The sequence below is a fragment of the Danio rerio genome, chromosome 16 (genome assembly GCF_052040795.2).
Source record: "Danio rerio strain M-AB ecotype USA chromosome 16, GRCz13ab, whole genome shotgun sequence".
NCBI lineage: Eukaryota > Metazoa > Chordata > Actinopteri > Cypriniformes > Danionidae > Danio > Danio rerio.
Genome location: NC_141036.1, coordinates 32725824 through 32741896, shown reverse-complemented (window position 1 = coordinate 32741896; position 16073 = coordinate 32725824). Strand labels below are relative to the sequence as shown.

Below are 16073 nucleotides of genomic sequence, written 5' to 3'. Positions count from 1 at the left end.
GCCATAAAAAAACAATATAATGTGATGAGATATAGATATACATACATACATACATATATATATATATATATATATATATATATATATATATATATATATATATATATATACATATATATACATACATATATATACATACAAATACATATAAGATTTGATATTTTGATAAAGATTTTTACAGATTATGAGAAAAAATAAATAGAAAATGTAACTAAATAAAATAGTCAAGTTTGCTTCCATAATAATAAATATTGTTATTAATTAAAAATAAAACAAAAAGAAAACGCTAAAATAAATAAAATAGCATTTTTATTTTATAAATTTGGTGTATTTCCCAGAGATGGGTTGCGGCTGGAAGGGCATCCGCTGCTTAAAAACATGCGGGATAAGTTGGTGGTTTATTCCACTGTGGCGACCCTGGATTAATAAAGGGACTAAGCCGACAAGAAAATGAATGAATGAATTTGGTGTAAAAACTAATATTATCCCATTCAATTTAGATATATTAAAAAAATTAATTTAAACAAATAAATCAAATTTATTTGAATAATCAAAAGTTATCATAACAGAAAATAAAAAATGCATTTAAAAATATAATTAACAACAAAATGAAAGAAATAAAACATATATAAAATAAAAAAACTTAACAAAAAATGAATAATACAGGTGCATAACATCATTAAAAACAAAACCTAAAAACAAAAACAATAAACCCTGTCAACAACTAACATAACACAGTGAAAACAAGCCTCTGGAGGATTTAAGGGAGGGACGGACAAAAGGAAATGAAGGAGAGAAAGAACATGATGAATTCTCTGATAGTAATCGCACCATACATCCCTGAGGCCCTCGCCCTGTCAACTCCTCTACCCCCTACATCATTCTCTCTTTTCCTTCATCTCCCTCCTTTGCAACCACTTCCTCTCCCCAAAACAGAGTCAAACCGTAACCAGTCGGTTCCCAGAAGAGCGACTAATGCACTTGTGCAAATTGCATTAAGAGCCACTCTCAAACATGCCCTGCAATTACCAGCTATTCACTGCATCTGTTAAACTCATAACTGACAGACAGAGCGCGATCTGATAGTTTGCGGTCTGTGCCACAACGCGCCAGTGTGTTTGCAGAGATGATGGAGTGACCCAATGACAGGAGAAGATATGAATGAAGATAAGTCCTTGTACTGTAGAAGTAGCAAATCAGAGCAGGCTGATGGTATATCTGTCCAATAGGCTTGCACCAGTAAAGAAAATGGAAATTTGTAAAAAAATTGTGAATATAAATGAACATAAACCTTTGATAATTGAAAGATATCTAAAGAGCATGTTACTTTTTATTATTATTTTCTTCATTCGTGTATTTTGATGGTTTCTGCAAACGTTACAGTCGTTTGTTTTTAATTAATTTATGTTAATTTTTTTATTGCCACAAATCTAGTTCCATAGAACTGTATAAGAATAAATCAATGCTTGAGCATGCGTTACAGAGACATGAAACTTGTTTTTTTTGAGTGTTTAATAAAAAACTTCAGGCATAATTAGATCAACATTCACTGCATTCCTGCTTCATTACTACATCAAAGCCATGGCGGCGCTCATGTTTGTGTTTTCAACTCTGTATCAGAGTGGATTACAGATTTAGCATTTCATCACGCACGGATTTAAAGCTGTTTAGTACATCTGATATTTCACAAGAGCTGAGCTTACATTTAACTATGTCAAAACCCAGAGAAATGTCATAAAATTTTAAGAACTATTCATGTATTGTAGATGTGCATGCAAACAGGAGAGATGGAAAGAACCATACACCGAAAAGATGACAGAGAGATGGATGGAACAACACATACAACACTATACACTGATAGAAGGATAGACAAAACAACCAAAATAGATATTAGAAATTAGTTAGATAGACAGAAAGACAGACAGACAGAAAGATTAGACAGACAGACAGACAAACAGACAAACAGACAGACAGTTAGACAGACGAACGGACAGACAGACAGACATACAGACGGACAGACGGACAGACAGACAGACAGACAGACAGACAATTAGATAGACAGACAGATAGACGGACGGACAGACGGACAGACAGGCATACAGTTAGACGAACGGACAGACAGTTAGATGAACGGACAGACAGACAGACGGACAGACAAACAGTTAGACAGACGGACGGACGGACGGACGGACGGACGGACGGACGGACGGACGGACGGACGGACGGACGGACGGACGGACGGACGGACGGACGGACGGACGGACGGACGGACGGACGGACGGACGGACGGACGGACGGACGGACGGACGGACGGACGGACAGACAGACAGACAGACAGACAGACAGACAGACAGACAGACAGACAGACAGATAGATAGATAGATAGATAGATAGATAGATAGATAGATAGATAGATAGACAGATTAGACAGACCGACAGATAGAAAGACGGATTAGATAGACAGACAGACAGACAGACAGACAGTTAGACAGACGGACAGACAGACAGACAGACAGACAGACAGTTAGATAGACAGACAGATGGACGGACGGACGGACAGACGGACAGACGGACAGACAGGCAGACAGTTAGACGAACGGACAGACAGTTAGATGAACGGACAGACAGACAGACAGACAGACAGACAGACAGACAGACAGACAGACAGACAGACAGACAGACAGATAGATAGATAGATAGATAGATAGATAGATAGATAGATAGATAGATAGATTAGACAGACCGACAGATAGAAAGACGGATTAGATAGACAGACAGACAGACAGACAGACAGACAGACAGTTAGACAGACGAACGGACAGATGGACGGACAGAGGGACAGACAGACAGACAAACAGACAGATGACATAAATAGATAGATAGATAGATAGATAGATAGATAGATAGATAGATAGATAGATAGATAGATAGATAGATAGATAGATAGATAGATAGATAGATAGATAGACTCACAGATTAGACAGACAGACAGACAGACAGACAGACAGACAGACAGACTGTCTATCATTCCATCAATGTATTATTCTATGAATTATGTATCTAATTCATAGAATAATACATTGATGGAATGATAGACAGATAGAATGATTAATAGAATAATAGAATGATAGATTGATTAATAGGACGACAGATAGAGCAATAGAATGATAGAGCGATAGATCAAATGATAGAACAATAGATAGACAGACCGACAGATAGCTTCTAATAACTATATTTAACACATGTGCAGTGTTTATATACACTGTATAAACTAAAGGGTAAACCAGTTAAGCAAAATAAACTTCTGCATAATCAGTTTTCCTGGATAGAGGATCCAGTGAGTGAGTCACAATCTATTCTAAACACAGCAGTGATCAAGTCTGAGACTAAAATAAACCTCTCACAATCAGATTCACTATAAATGAAAGACATCATGCAAAAAAATTTCACTGACTATTTATTAACTTCGCCCACCCAGAGCCACATCTGCAAACATATCTGCAAAACACAGTGATGGCAAGATACACATACATGTAAATAAGGACAGAGTGTAGTTTTTTACCTCACGCCTACGCTCCACACCTATATAATCTGCCTCTGGTGGGAGGGTCACGTGAAGCTCCGCCTCATACGCCCCCTCACCCTCATTGGCTGCATTAATAGTCAACATCAGCAAGTTGTCATCCCCGATTATAAGCTCAGTCCGGTCCCTATACAGAAACATAAGGAAAGCTGTATTTAAAATCACTTGACGTTTAGATACAGATGAGAGAACAGCATGTGGTTAAAACATAAACAAAGGATGCATGATACAACACAGGACATAAATTACAACAAGTATGTAAACAATGCTCAGTGGCACATATATGAACACAACAGACTCTCAGACTCACATTTTAGCAGAGAGTTTGAGATCTGGGATGCACATGTTGTCTTCTCCACAGTCCAACAGGATGTTTGCCTAAGAGGAATGGAAAAATAGATTTTTTCTTTCTGTTTTTTATGCTTGTTCAAGGAATTTAACATACTGTATGTTTTTTTTATACCTCAGGTGAGACACTGTAAGAATAAAAACACATGCACCTGTCGATTTTGAGATTTTCACAGTGTTTTTTCATGAAGTCTAATGTCAGGAAAGCATTTTAAGTGATACTTTTGTCACATTATCCATTTGTGTCTGTACATTACAATTTCAATGCATAAGGCCATTTTCTTCACTTTAGTAGCACCAAACCTGACAGTTTTCTACATATCTACATTCTGATGGTTTCCACTGAGGGATTTGTTCACATATAATATGCCTCAAATATATATATATATATATATATATATATATATATATATATATATATATATATATATATATATATATATATATATATATATATATATATATATATATATATATATATATATATATATATACTCTCTGACTTTTCCCCGACCTTCCCTGACTAAAAAGCAGAATTTACATGACCCGTAATGAACAGAACAACATGCAGATGTTGTGTTGAGCAGTCCCTGCAGAATTGTGTGATTCTGGGATCGCTAAATAAAGCAAAATTGTGATTTTATTGTTCACATTTCTTCTGCGACATCTGTATTGTTTTTTTTTTAAATATCATTTATGAAACATCTATTAAATTCATGCATGAAAAGTGCTCATAAATTTAGAAAACATTGGTTATTGTGGTCAAAAAGTAATGAAACAGCAAAACACAAAGAATTGCCACAAATATTATCATATATTTTTAGAAAAGTCTTCGCTAAATCATTTAGGCTGCAATAATCATATTTTTTCCCATGCAAAATCTAGTCACAACTGGTTGAGCACATACAGCTGCAAACAGTATTTTAACAGGTACAGCCTGGTGACTGCATTTGCTAGTTGACAAAAGGAAAAGAAACCTGTAAATGGCAGTGAAAAATAGCTTGACATAACAGTAAAACATGAAACAATGTGCTAAAAAAGATGCAAACAAAAATCTATTTGTGATATTCTATGACTTGGACAAAAATATATGAAATTCCTTGACTTTCAATGTCTGAATTAGACCTTCTAATATAAACCCATGGGACCCTGTACACAATGTTTAATAAAAAAAAAAAGTAAATTAGTTATTTACAGTTATTTATGTAATATGTACAGTTATGTGTACAGTTATTTCTAAAACTATGTATGTAATTAGTCATTTATGAAATAAGTTTATATATATATCGCGACACACTTTCTCATTGTCTGTCATTTTGACGGAGAGGGTTGTAAAAATTCTGTCATGACCTGTTATTGACTGTCATATAATTAGCATATTTTCTAATCCCTGTTTTCATTTATATTTTAATAATGAAATTGCACGACGAGCATACAGACTAAATTGTTCAATTACTTATTTGACAAACGAACAAAAACTCCTATCTGCCTTAACTTATATCTTCCTCCTGCGTCAACCTGAACTGGGTGTTTGCCTGTGCGTAATCAAGCGCATCAAGGGAGACTGATGCAGAGGCAATTGTCATCAAATTCTGTGTCTTTGCCTCAGAAAGTCGACCTCTTCTGATAGTTTTAATTTTGTTCTGGAGGCTTATTATATGGATTATATGTAATATATATATTAGGGGTGTCAAAATTAGTTGTTTCTTCTGTGCGATGACGATGCAGACATTTTGGTATCGGTTGAGTAATAGACTATAACCAGTTATTATGTACTGACTTCATTTGTCTCATATGCGCTATATTGCGGTAGCTTACTATTGCGAGGGAGGCGGATGTGAGTAATTAAAACACTCCAACTACTTAAAAGTGCAGAAACTCGGCACAATTCACTGTGTGTGTGTGTTTGCTGGACAGTTTTTCACTGACACTGAAGTTACAGCAGAAGCCCCTATTTCACTGCTGTGGAGAAAATGAAAGTGAACTCCATTTTTCTCTCTCTCTCTCTCTCTCTCTCTCTCTCTCTCTCTCTCTCTCTCTCTCTCTCTCTCTCTCTCTCTCTCTCTCTCTCTCTCTCTCTCTCTCTCTCTCTCTCTCTCTCTCTCTCTCTCTCTCTCTCTCTCTCTCTCTCTCTCTCTCTCTCTCTCTCTCTCACTGTGGACATTTGACCTGCTGACATTAGAAATCTTTTCCTCTCCTCACGGATGTTACAGAGATACTTCTGGAAACAGACACAAGCGTGTCTGGAGAGCGAGTTTTCTCCTCCGTGTCTATCATGGATCAGCTGTGATCGCTGCTGCCGTTTATTAGTGTCATACTCATTGGTGAACAGCGCCAGATCAGAGCCAATCGCAGCCCTTTCTGTTGAGCGTGTGACCAATCAAAGGGGATATTTATATTAGTTTATTTGCTATAAATGGTAATGTTGTTCTGTGCATGTTTTTAAAGGTACAGTTTATATATCTAACTGTTTGTATTAAAGGTCAAAATTTTATTACAAATAATATTTGAATACATTTATGAATTTTAATGCAAGAATCGCTGTGCTGTGAAGTAAAATATAAAATTCTGTATGAAAAGCATCGTCAATGCACTGTGATGCACCGAGATATTGAATTGAACTAAATCAATGGCATGATAATCATAACCGAACCGACCGTGAGACCAGTGTAGGTTCATAATATATAAACAACATATAGCACAGAAATCTGAAGATTTTTGTGGTTGAAATGTATGGCTTATTTGCATGTCTAAACATTATAAAACAAAAAATAAATACAAAAGAAAAAGTTTGCAATACTCTATGTAACCAGCTGTTGATGTTTTATGATACCTAATAATGATTAGCACTAAACACTGAATGTGAACCTGCTCGTGGTGGAAGGTCTTGCTGTAGTGATCCAACACAGGCCGCAGCTGTAGGCCAGCAGGAGGAGAGCTTTGGTCCAGACTGTAGTTCAGTGTCACGCTGATAGGACTCAGTTTATCCCTGAACTCGGCCTCATCCTACACACAAACAGTGCAGGATGAAACAAAAACAGAGAGAAAAAGATCTCATGTTAGATTCACTTTATATTTTCACTCTTTTACTGATGTTTGTCTTTTGATAGCAGATTCCTTCAAATATTAAACAGAGAAAAGTCACATCTGTGGTATAAGCAGGCTTGTCTTAAAGAGTCAAGGGCTATAAATGCTATTATTTAATTAGGTACAAGGCTTTTAGAAAATGAGAACATTTTCTGAAATGCGCATTTAAGTAGGAAAAGCCTGTGAACACAATAGCAGAAATACAGCTGTTATGATCACCAGCAGTGTTGTTTTTGCAGGCTGCTGGACAACACTCATATTTAACTGCACTACAAATCCCATCATGTGCTTCACTTATACACCTGGCCTAGATCCCCATGATTGCAAACAAACACAGCTGAAGCTGTTCAGGACTAATCACACAAACTATTTGTACACCTCTCAAACACACACACGTTGCTGAATCTTGTCAAGTGAACATTGCAACACGTTTTGCCTTGCCGTGTACCAATCATTGCTTTATTTGTTTGTTTTATGTTGTTTGCTGCCCGAATCGACCACTCGCCTATTATTGACCACTCTTTTGGATTTGCATTTATGTTACCAATTGCCCCTGATTGTGAGCATTACCTGCCTGACAATATTCTGTGTAATAATCCTGCATTTGGACAAGCAACTCCGTTGTCAGCATCTCCTTCTGTGAAATATTTAAATATAAAATATACAGCTATATTACAATATAATTATTATGTATATTTAAATATTTAATATACAAAACACACACATTATTTGCATGAATTCATTCATTCATTCATTCATTCATTCATTCATTCATTCATTCATTCATTCATTCATTTTCTTGTCGGCTTAGTCCCTTTATTAATCCGGGGTCGCCACAGCGGTATAACCGCCAACTTATCCTGCAAGTTTTTACGCAGCAGATGCCCTTCCAGCCGCAACCCATCTCTGGGAAACATCCACACACACATTCACACACACACTCATACACTACGGACAATTTAGCCTACCCAATTCACCTGTACCGCATGTCTTGGGGGAAACCGGAGCACCCGGAGGAAACCCATGCAAACACAGGAAGAACATGCAAACTCCACACAGAAACGCCAACTGAGCCGAGGCTCGAACCAGCGACCTTCTTGCTGTGAGGCGAGACCACAACCTACTGTGCCACTGCTTCGCCCTTGCATGAATCCAATATAATATAATATAATATAATATAACATAACATAACATAACATAACATAACATAACATAATATAATATAATATAATATACATTTAAAATATACCAAAAAATGTATAATATTAATAACAACAATAATAATAATAATTATTATTATTACTATACAACTTTTTACTAGAAACATTTTATAAGAAGTCTGCCATATAATCTGCCGTAAATCTGCCATATAAATAATGTAATATAAATTGATATATTTTCTGTTATGTTGTCAGATGTTTGCGTTTCTTTTCAGATGTCGCAGCAGTGTGTTCTGAAATGTTATTACAGAACAAAACAAGTTGCCAAATAATTGGTGTTATCACACAAACACCCAAAAACACTTAAAATGCATGCAATTTCCATGTCACCTAGGCTCGCCAAAACTGTTGGTTTCCTTTTCAAGATGCACTCTCACTGAGGGGTTATTCACATTGTTTTCATTCCCTCCTTATGAGCTGTGCTGTACTAGAAGCTTGGTTTGGCTCACAATTAACTTTCCCAAGGGTTCAGTTTTAGTGAAGATAAAGCAAGAATTTTTATGAGGAATCAGGCCAGTTCAGCATTGCTCTGAGCAGTGTGTGTGTGTGTGTGTGTGTGTGTGTGGACTATAATGCTCACCCGCAGGTACACAGAGTAGTTGTGGCAGTGCTGGCGGTCCCCTTGACCCAGAACCAGCTGCTGGCTCCGCTGGTGTTGGTGAGAGTCCATGAACAAGACTCGCTTTACTGCTCCACGCTGCTTCAGCCAGTCCAGCTGTAGCTCCATCCGCAGAGCTGGAACACACAAACACAGGCAGGCTATTGTTAGTTCCACCTTTACTGACTCGAATTCCGTCAATTTCTGCTTCGACCAAACAGGCTTTGGACCATAAAAACTGCACGTTTTTAAGGTTAATGACTCAGGGCTTCTGAACAACAATCAAAAAGTGCTTCCAAACACACACAAACATCCACACACACATCCACACCTGTTCTTTGTCATCTTCAAATACCATATGCATTGAGTCTAAACAGGCCCGCATTCAGAAGTGCTGGGAAAGAGGCTTTTATTGGCTGTTGTTTTAAACGAGTTTGGCACCTTCTCCATTTCGGCCATTATTGAAGCCACTTACATACAGATGTTCAACGCACTCACATTGCACACACTTAAGTGGATATAATAACATTTCTTATTGTTTGCAAACACCAGGACACAATGTATATAGAGTGATGAAGTCAATTGTTTACATTTGCTTGTGCTACATTTTAATCATTTAGTTCATTTTTTTTTCACAAAAAATAGCTTAATTTGGATCTTTTAATCATTAATTAACTTTAAAACATAACCATACACTTTATATGTATAAAATGATAAATATACTGTCATAATTTCATTCATTCATTCATTCATTTTCTTTTCGGCTTAGTCCCTTATTGATCCAGGGTTGCCACAGCGGAATGGACCGCCAACTTATCCAGCATATGTTTTTACACAGCAGATGCCATTCCAGCCGCAACCCATCACTAGAAAATACCCATACACTCTCGTTAACACACACAGTAAGGACAATTTAGCTTACCCAATTCACCTGTAATTAACAAGAGGAGAACATGCAAACTCCACATAGAAATGCCAACTGACCCAGCTGAGGCTCAAACCAGCGACCTTCTTGCTGTGAGCCGACAGCACTACCTACTGCTGCACCGCGTCACCTTCTGTCACAATTTATAATTTTAATTTCTTTTAGCTGAATAAATGTGCAACATTTTAAAATACTTATTTTTTCCCTTATTCTAAATGTGATTCATCATCATTCATTCATTCATTTTCTTTTCGGCTTAGTCCTTTTATTAATCTGTTGTCGCCACAGTGGGATAAACCACCAACTTATCCAGCATATGTTTTACGCAGCAGATGCCCTTCCAGTCGCAACCCAGCACAGGGAAACACCCATACACTCCAACAATAACACACATACACTACGGCTAATTTAGCTTATTTAATTCACCTATACCGCATGTCTTTGGACTGTGGAGGAAACCAGATTTGTATTGTGGTTCATCTGGAGCATCTTTGTTTGGTTTAAGGTTTAGTAACTTTTCATTAAAAGCTTATGCAGATGATAAAAATGTATACTTCCAAAATATGGTAAAATGCAGTCGTATTGCTGTGATGAATTAAAAGGTCATAACTTTATAATAATAATAATAATGCTGTAACTTTATAATAATATTGTATTAGTTGATGTTAGACAATGCATTTAATAACATGGCTATACAATGAACAATACATTTATTACAGTATTTATTCTTTTTAGTTAATGTTAGTTAATGAAAATACAACGAAAAAAACATGTAAACTAAACAGGGACATGTTAACAGGCATGAAAATGAAAACATGAATTAATAAATGTTAAACTATGATTAATAAATGCTGTGCAGGCATTATTCATAATTAGTTCATGTTAGTAAATACATTAACTAACTTTAACAAAGGAAACCTTATTGTAAAGTGTGACCAAGTAAGAAAAAGTGTTTTATTAACAGAAAAATGTATGCACCCACCTACATAATCAGGAATACCAATCCCAGAGATCTTTGCGCACACATTTACTGACAGGCTGAAAGAAAGAAGATGAGAGAAACAATTAATACAGTTGAATTGACAAAATTTTATATTTATATAAAATATCATATATAAATATAAGTTTTAAAATACATCCATGCATCAAAATCCTTTACCTATTAATTCACTAAAGAAAAATGTGCTTTATATTCAATCAAATTTTGTGCCAAACAATTAAATAACTTTACATTTGATCAGGCTGTAAAATTTTGCTATTCTTTCTCAGTATTTTAATGTTGCTTACCAGTGCAAATGTTTAAAGATTCCTAAATCAAGATACATTTACTTGAAAGACCAAAATACATCTTGTTTCTTTCTTCTGTTGCTGGTTGACCCAGTGACTTCCACTTTTCTTTTTCAGACTATGAAAGTCGATGGGTTTAAGCAAGCAGCATCCTTCAAATTATCTTCTTTCCACATGAAGGAGAGTAAATGATGAGGTCATTTTCATGTACTTTGATTAAATGCGTTAGAAGACAAGCTGATTTCTTTATTTTGTATTTCGCTGTGAAAATAAAAGTGTTTACATAAAAAAAAAATGCTGAGAAAGAATTTTGCAGACTATACAAGGTTAATGAAATGACATGATGTGAATGACAGTAAACTAGCCCTTAAACTGTGAAGGGGTTAATTAGGGGAATTTAAGACCCAAAGACCTTGTAAACTAATACAAATATAACCAAGATGAAATGTTTAAAACACGCTCCTCCATCACAAACAACTCACACAATAAGGTGAGAGCGCAGAAAGCGCTCATTCACACAGGCTCACACCTCTCCAGCTGGTGCTCAATAACTGTATTTCCGTCATGTCGAACATGTAATGATATCTGTGCTCAGGGAATCACAACTGCAGTCTTAATGGCCCAAAGGACCAATCCGATGCATAGCATTCCATAAAACCCAAATATACGTAATCAGAAACACCCCATTACCCCCCAAAACACACTTAGACAGCACTAAGCGTGTCTGAGTTTAAATTGGCGATAAACAGCTGGATGCTGTGCCTCATGAACAACACGAAATACCCATGAGGCCGTGTCTGATGGGATCCAGCATTGTGCATTGTGCTCCAACCACGCAAACCCTGCCATGACCCGTCTAGGTAGTGTTGCATTTTAAAGCGCACAGCAGAAGACGTGTGTACAGTGAGATATGCATATATAGGAAAGGAAGTGGCCCCGCTACATAATTAAATGATGCCTTGTTAGTTCTCCTCCCCCGTCACAGGGTAAATGTGCAATCATGCAAGCCTACACTCACACAAACAGTGCAGTGCCCGAAGGCTGACCCTCATGACTCCTGGTCTGACCCCATTGGAGCTCCACCAAGTGCCATCTGGAGTTACCACCCACTCCTCAAAGCATTAATGTGTGTGCGTGAGTGTGTGTTTGGTTTTATTTGAGCCATCGAACACATTTTTACATTCTAAATGCACATAAGCAGTCCTGGTCACATGTCTGACCTGTTTTGTGTTCCTTTTGTTTTGTTTCCCGCCACTCTTCCGTTTCTATGACAACTCATTAATTCATTACAGGTGTCTCTTTTCAGTTTATTTGCCCCCTGTGTATTCAAGTGCCCTAGTTTTTTCCAGTCTGGTTTGAGTTGCTGCTCTGTTACTCCATGTTTGGCTTTTCTTATATGTCTTATTAAAGGCATTGCTTCATTCATCCTTGTCTTTGTGCATTCTCAGTGATGGGAAGTTCAGCTCTTTTGGCTAAACTGCCTTAGAAGGGTCAGCTTTGATTTGGCTCCCAAATGGTATCACTCTGAACCCTTATTTTAGGCCAATTTATGAATTAGGAATGGTTTGTGTGTTGGTAAGTAATTCTTATTAAGTGTTTTCATAAAAGCCCTTTTTTTGGCCTTTTGAGTCCAGCCGGCTTACTCAGCTGTTTTTTCCAGTGCGACTGCAGGAGCTTTCATCACATCACAGCTATTTCACAATTGTCTAGATTCAGAGAATAACAACAATCATGTTTGTTTCGGGTTTATTTGACAACTTCAGTCCTACTACTTCTAATATGCAGACTTTAAAAAAAACTTTTAACTTTTCATGCTGTCTCCATCTGGTAAATAACACTAAGAGATTACAATTATTTTACTCTATAACATTTGATTTGTTTATTAGTTGTGTTTGTTCCTTCTGTGTAACTTGTATCACTATACTCGCTATTTTTGGAGCACGGGGGCCACTTCTTTCTTTTACCTCTTCTTCCATGTGATTAGCCTCATACATTTATGGTGTTCCCCTAAATACCTCCCCTCACCTGCAGCCAGTGGTGTAAAATAACTAATTACATATACTCAAATTACTGTATTTGAGTAGTTTCAGAAATTGTAAATTACTAAGTAGTTGTAAAAATGTGTACTTTTACTTTCCCTTGAGTACATTTTTAGTGCTTTATCGGTACTTTTGGTCCACTACTTCTGCTCCACTACCTCAGTACTTTTGCTCAACCTGCAGTCACAACTTTATAATTTCTTGATTAGAAAAATCAGTCCTGTGATTCCTGTCCAATTAAATCATACATATAAGGTAAATCGCATCATAATGAACTACCTCAAGACATTAGCGATTTATGGTTGCAGCAAACTGTTCAAAATCTTTACACGCAATGACCCAGAGACTGTTTGGATGCATGTAACTGATGAGAAGATGGCAGATGTTTACTGTATAATGATCGGAATGGCCTTTAAAACCCAGCAGGCACAAGACCTCAACATGACGCCAGGATGACATAGTACCCAGTGTCGTCAGGGCGTTACATTTTGTTTGGAAATGAAAATCATGTTGACGTCAGAACTCAATGTCAGACCAATGTCAATGTCCAACATTCAACCTAAAACCAACCAAATATCAATGTGTAATGATGTTACAGCTTGACATTGAGGGGACATTACCACTATGACGTCAATCAGACGTTGGATTTATGTTGCCATACCTGATGAATAAATTTCAGTATTTCATGTCAATTTAATGTTGGTTTAAGATGTTGGCTCGACATTGAATTTTGGTCACTTTCAAAAACAACCTAAAGTCAACCAAATTTCAACCTCATTTGACATCTTTATTGGACATCAAAATAACGGTCCTTAGACACTGGCTAGACATAGACTTTTGGTCACCTGACATCACAAACTAAATCTAACTTAATATTACTTCTCAGCAATAACAAGATGCACTACAGAATGTTACGTTTACACACACATGCACAAATGATAAGTAAATACTTAAGCTTTTCACAGCGAAATACTCACTACTCACAAATTAAATACTTTTTAAAGGTCTACTTTTTATTTATAATTTGAGTATGATCTACAACAGATACTTTTACTCTACTCACACTACATTTTTGGGCAAGTAATGGTACTTTTACTTGAGTATGATTTTAGTCCTCTTTCCACCACTGCCTGCAGCTGAAGATTTGGCTCTACTCAGTAGGAGTAGGCTTTTCTTGTTTGGCTCTAAGAGCTGGCTCATACACGAAAGAGACATTGCTATTCCTAACCTAAGGTGAGTTAGTTGGCGTTTCTGGGTGGAGTTTGCATGTTCTCTCCATGTTTGTGTGGGTTTCCTCCAGGTGCTCCTGTTTCCCCCACAGTTCAAAGACATGCGCTATAGGTGATTTGAATAAGCAAAATTGGCCATAGTGTATGTGTGTGAATGTAAGAGTGTATGGGTGTGGGTGTGTTCCCAGTGTTGGGTTGCAGCTGGAAGTGTAAAACATATGTTGGATAAGTTGGCGGTTCATTTTGCTTTGGCGGCCCCTAATTAATAAAGGGACTAAGCCGAAAAGAAAATTAATGAATAGATAATATAATATGGCCGTTGGGCAGCACGGTTGCGCAGTGGGTAATGCTGTTGCCTCACAGCAAAATGGTCTCTGGTTTGAGCTTCGGCTTGGTCATTTGGCATTTTTGTGTGGAGTTTGTATGTTCTCCCGGTGTTGGCGTGGGTTTCCTCCGGGTGCTCCGGTTTCCCCCACAGTCCAAAGACCTGCAGTACAAGTGAATTGAATAAGCTAAATTATCCGTAGTGTATGTGCGTGAATGTAAGAGTGTATGTGTGCTTCCAAGTACTAGGTTGCAGCTGGAAGGGCATCCGCTGTGTAAAACGTATACTGGATAAGTATGCAGTTCATTCCACTTTGTCGACCCCTGAAAAATAAAGGGACTAAGCCAAAAAAAAAAAAAAAAAAAAAATGAATGAATGGAATTCTATTTAAATTACATTTTATAAAAAATGCATTATATTAAAAAAAATAAGAAAAGCATTTCCTTTTTTAATATTATTATTATTATTATTATTATATTAAATTTATGGTCTCTCTGTGGCTGTTACCAAGAATATATATACAAAGGGGAAAAACTCCAGAGAAGCAGAGGTTTTAAACCTTAACCATGACAGTGTTTTTAACATTCTCTGAATCTTTTAAATGTTCTCTTCTCTGTCTTGTTCTGTTTCTCCCTGTGTTCATCTGTGTTTCTCACTGTCTCCCGCTCCAACCACAGTTTGTCCATTTATTTTACTAAGCTACTCTTTTGTTATTGTAGAATTCCACACTTTAGTTCTTTTCGTTTGTCTCTCCAAAACCTCCAGAGCTTTCTTCCCCACGCCAACCCCAACACACAGGCGCATGCACCCCAAACAGCCAAACAGATCAGCTATGTTTACAGTCACGGGCCCCAAAAACTGCTTGTGGGACACAATGTCCATCCACATTTGGGTTAAGAATGCAGGGTTTGTGTGAGTGTGTGTTTGTGTGGTTTGAAATAATGCATTGAGACTTCCAGAAACACTTACTTTTACCACAGAGAAGAAAAAAAACTGCTGTAATGTGGTACTATAGCCCTCATGGCTTTAAAACCACCCAGTCAGCCATAGCTCTCTCTGGCTCAGACTGATTTGGTTTAACCAGGACTAAAGATCAACATATCTGCTCCATCAACTGAACACTTCTAGAGGACATCAATCAAAAGCTTTTTTTTAAAGAGCAAGAGTCAAACTTTGTGTCAGAAGCTAAGCTTGTATGTTTTAGTAACAAGCATTGGATAAATGTAGTTGATACTCACCAGGTTACCATGATATCAGAATTGGGCATTCGGCAAGATTTGTCCTCTGGGTTAAGGATTCTGGGTCTTAAAATCAGCTGAGCATCCACGGTCACCACTGGTCTTGACCTAACATTGTGGAGAGTGGATTACAAAAATGTATTTAAAATACTGATCAAATTTATTGGATTAAAAAAAAATTATATATATATATA

General features: G+C 37.0%; 1 protein-coding gene and 1 pseudogene across 4 annotated transcripts in view; one reads left to right on the top strand and one right to left on the bottom strand.

Moving 5' to 3' along the window:
• The window catches only part of itga8 (integrin, alpha 8), a 143030-nt gene that overhangs the window by 48722 nt on the left and 78235 nt on the right, over positions 1-16073 (bottom strand). For all 4 annotated transcript variants that reach the window (XM_087287148.1, XM_087287149.1, XM_087287150.1 and 1 more), the window contains exons 15-20: positions 15880-15987; positions 10744-10799; positions 8819-8973; positions 6800-6937; positions 3894-3961; positions 3563-3710 (exon numbers count right to left, since the gene is read on the bottom strand). In XM_087287148.1, the coding sequence (XP_087143274.1) occupies positions 3563-3710; positions 3894-3961; positions 6800-6937; positions 8819-8973; positions 10744-10799; positions 15880-15987 (673 nt within the window). The remainder of the gene's footprint in view (positions 1-3562; positions 3711-3893; positions 3962-6799; positions 6938-8818; positions 8974-10743; positions 10800-15879; positions 15988-16073) is intronic.
• LOC147840317 (uncharacterized) lies at positions 1582-2866 on the top strand (annotated as a pseudogene).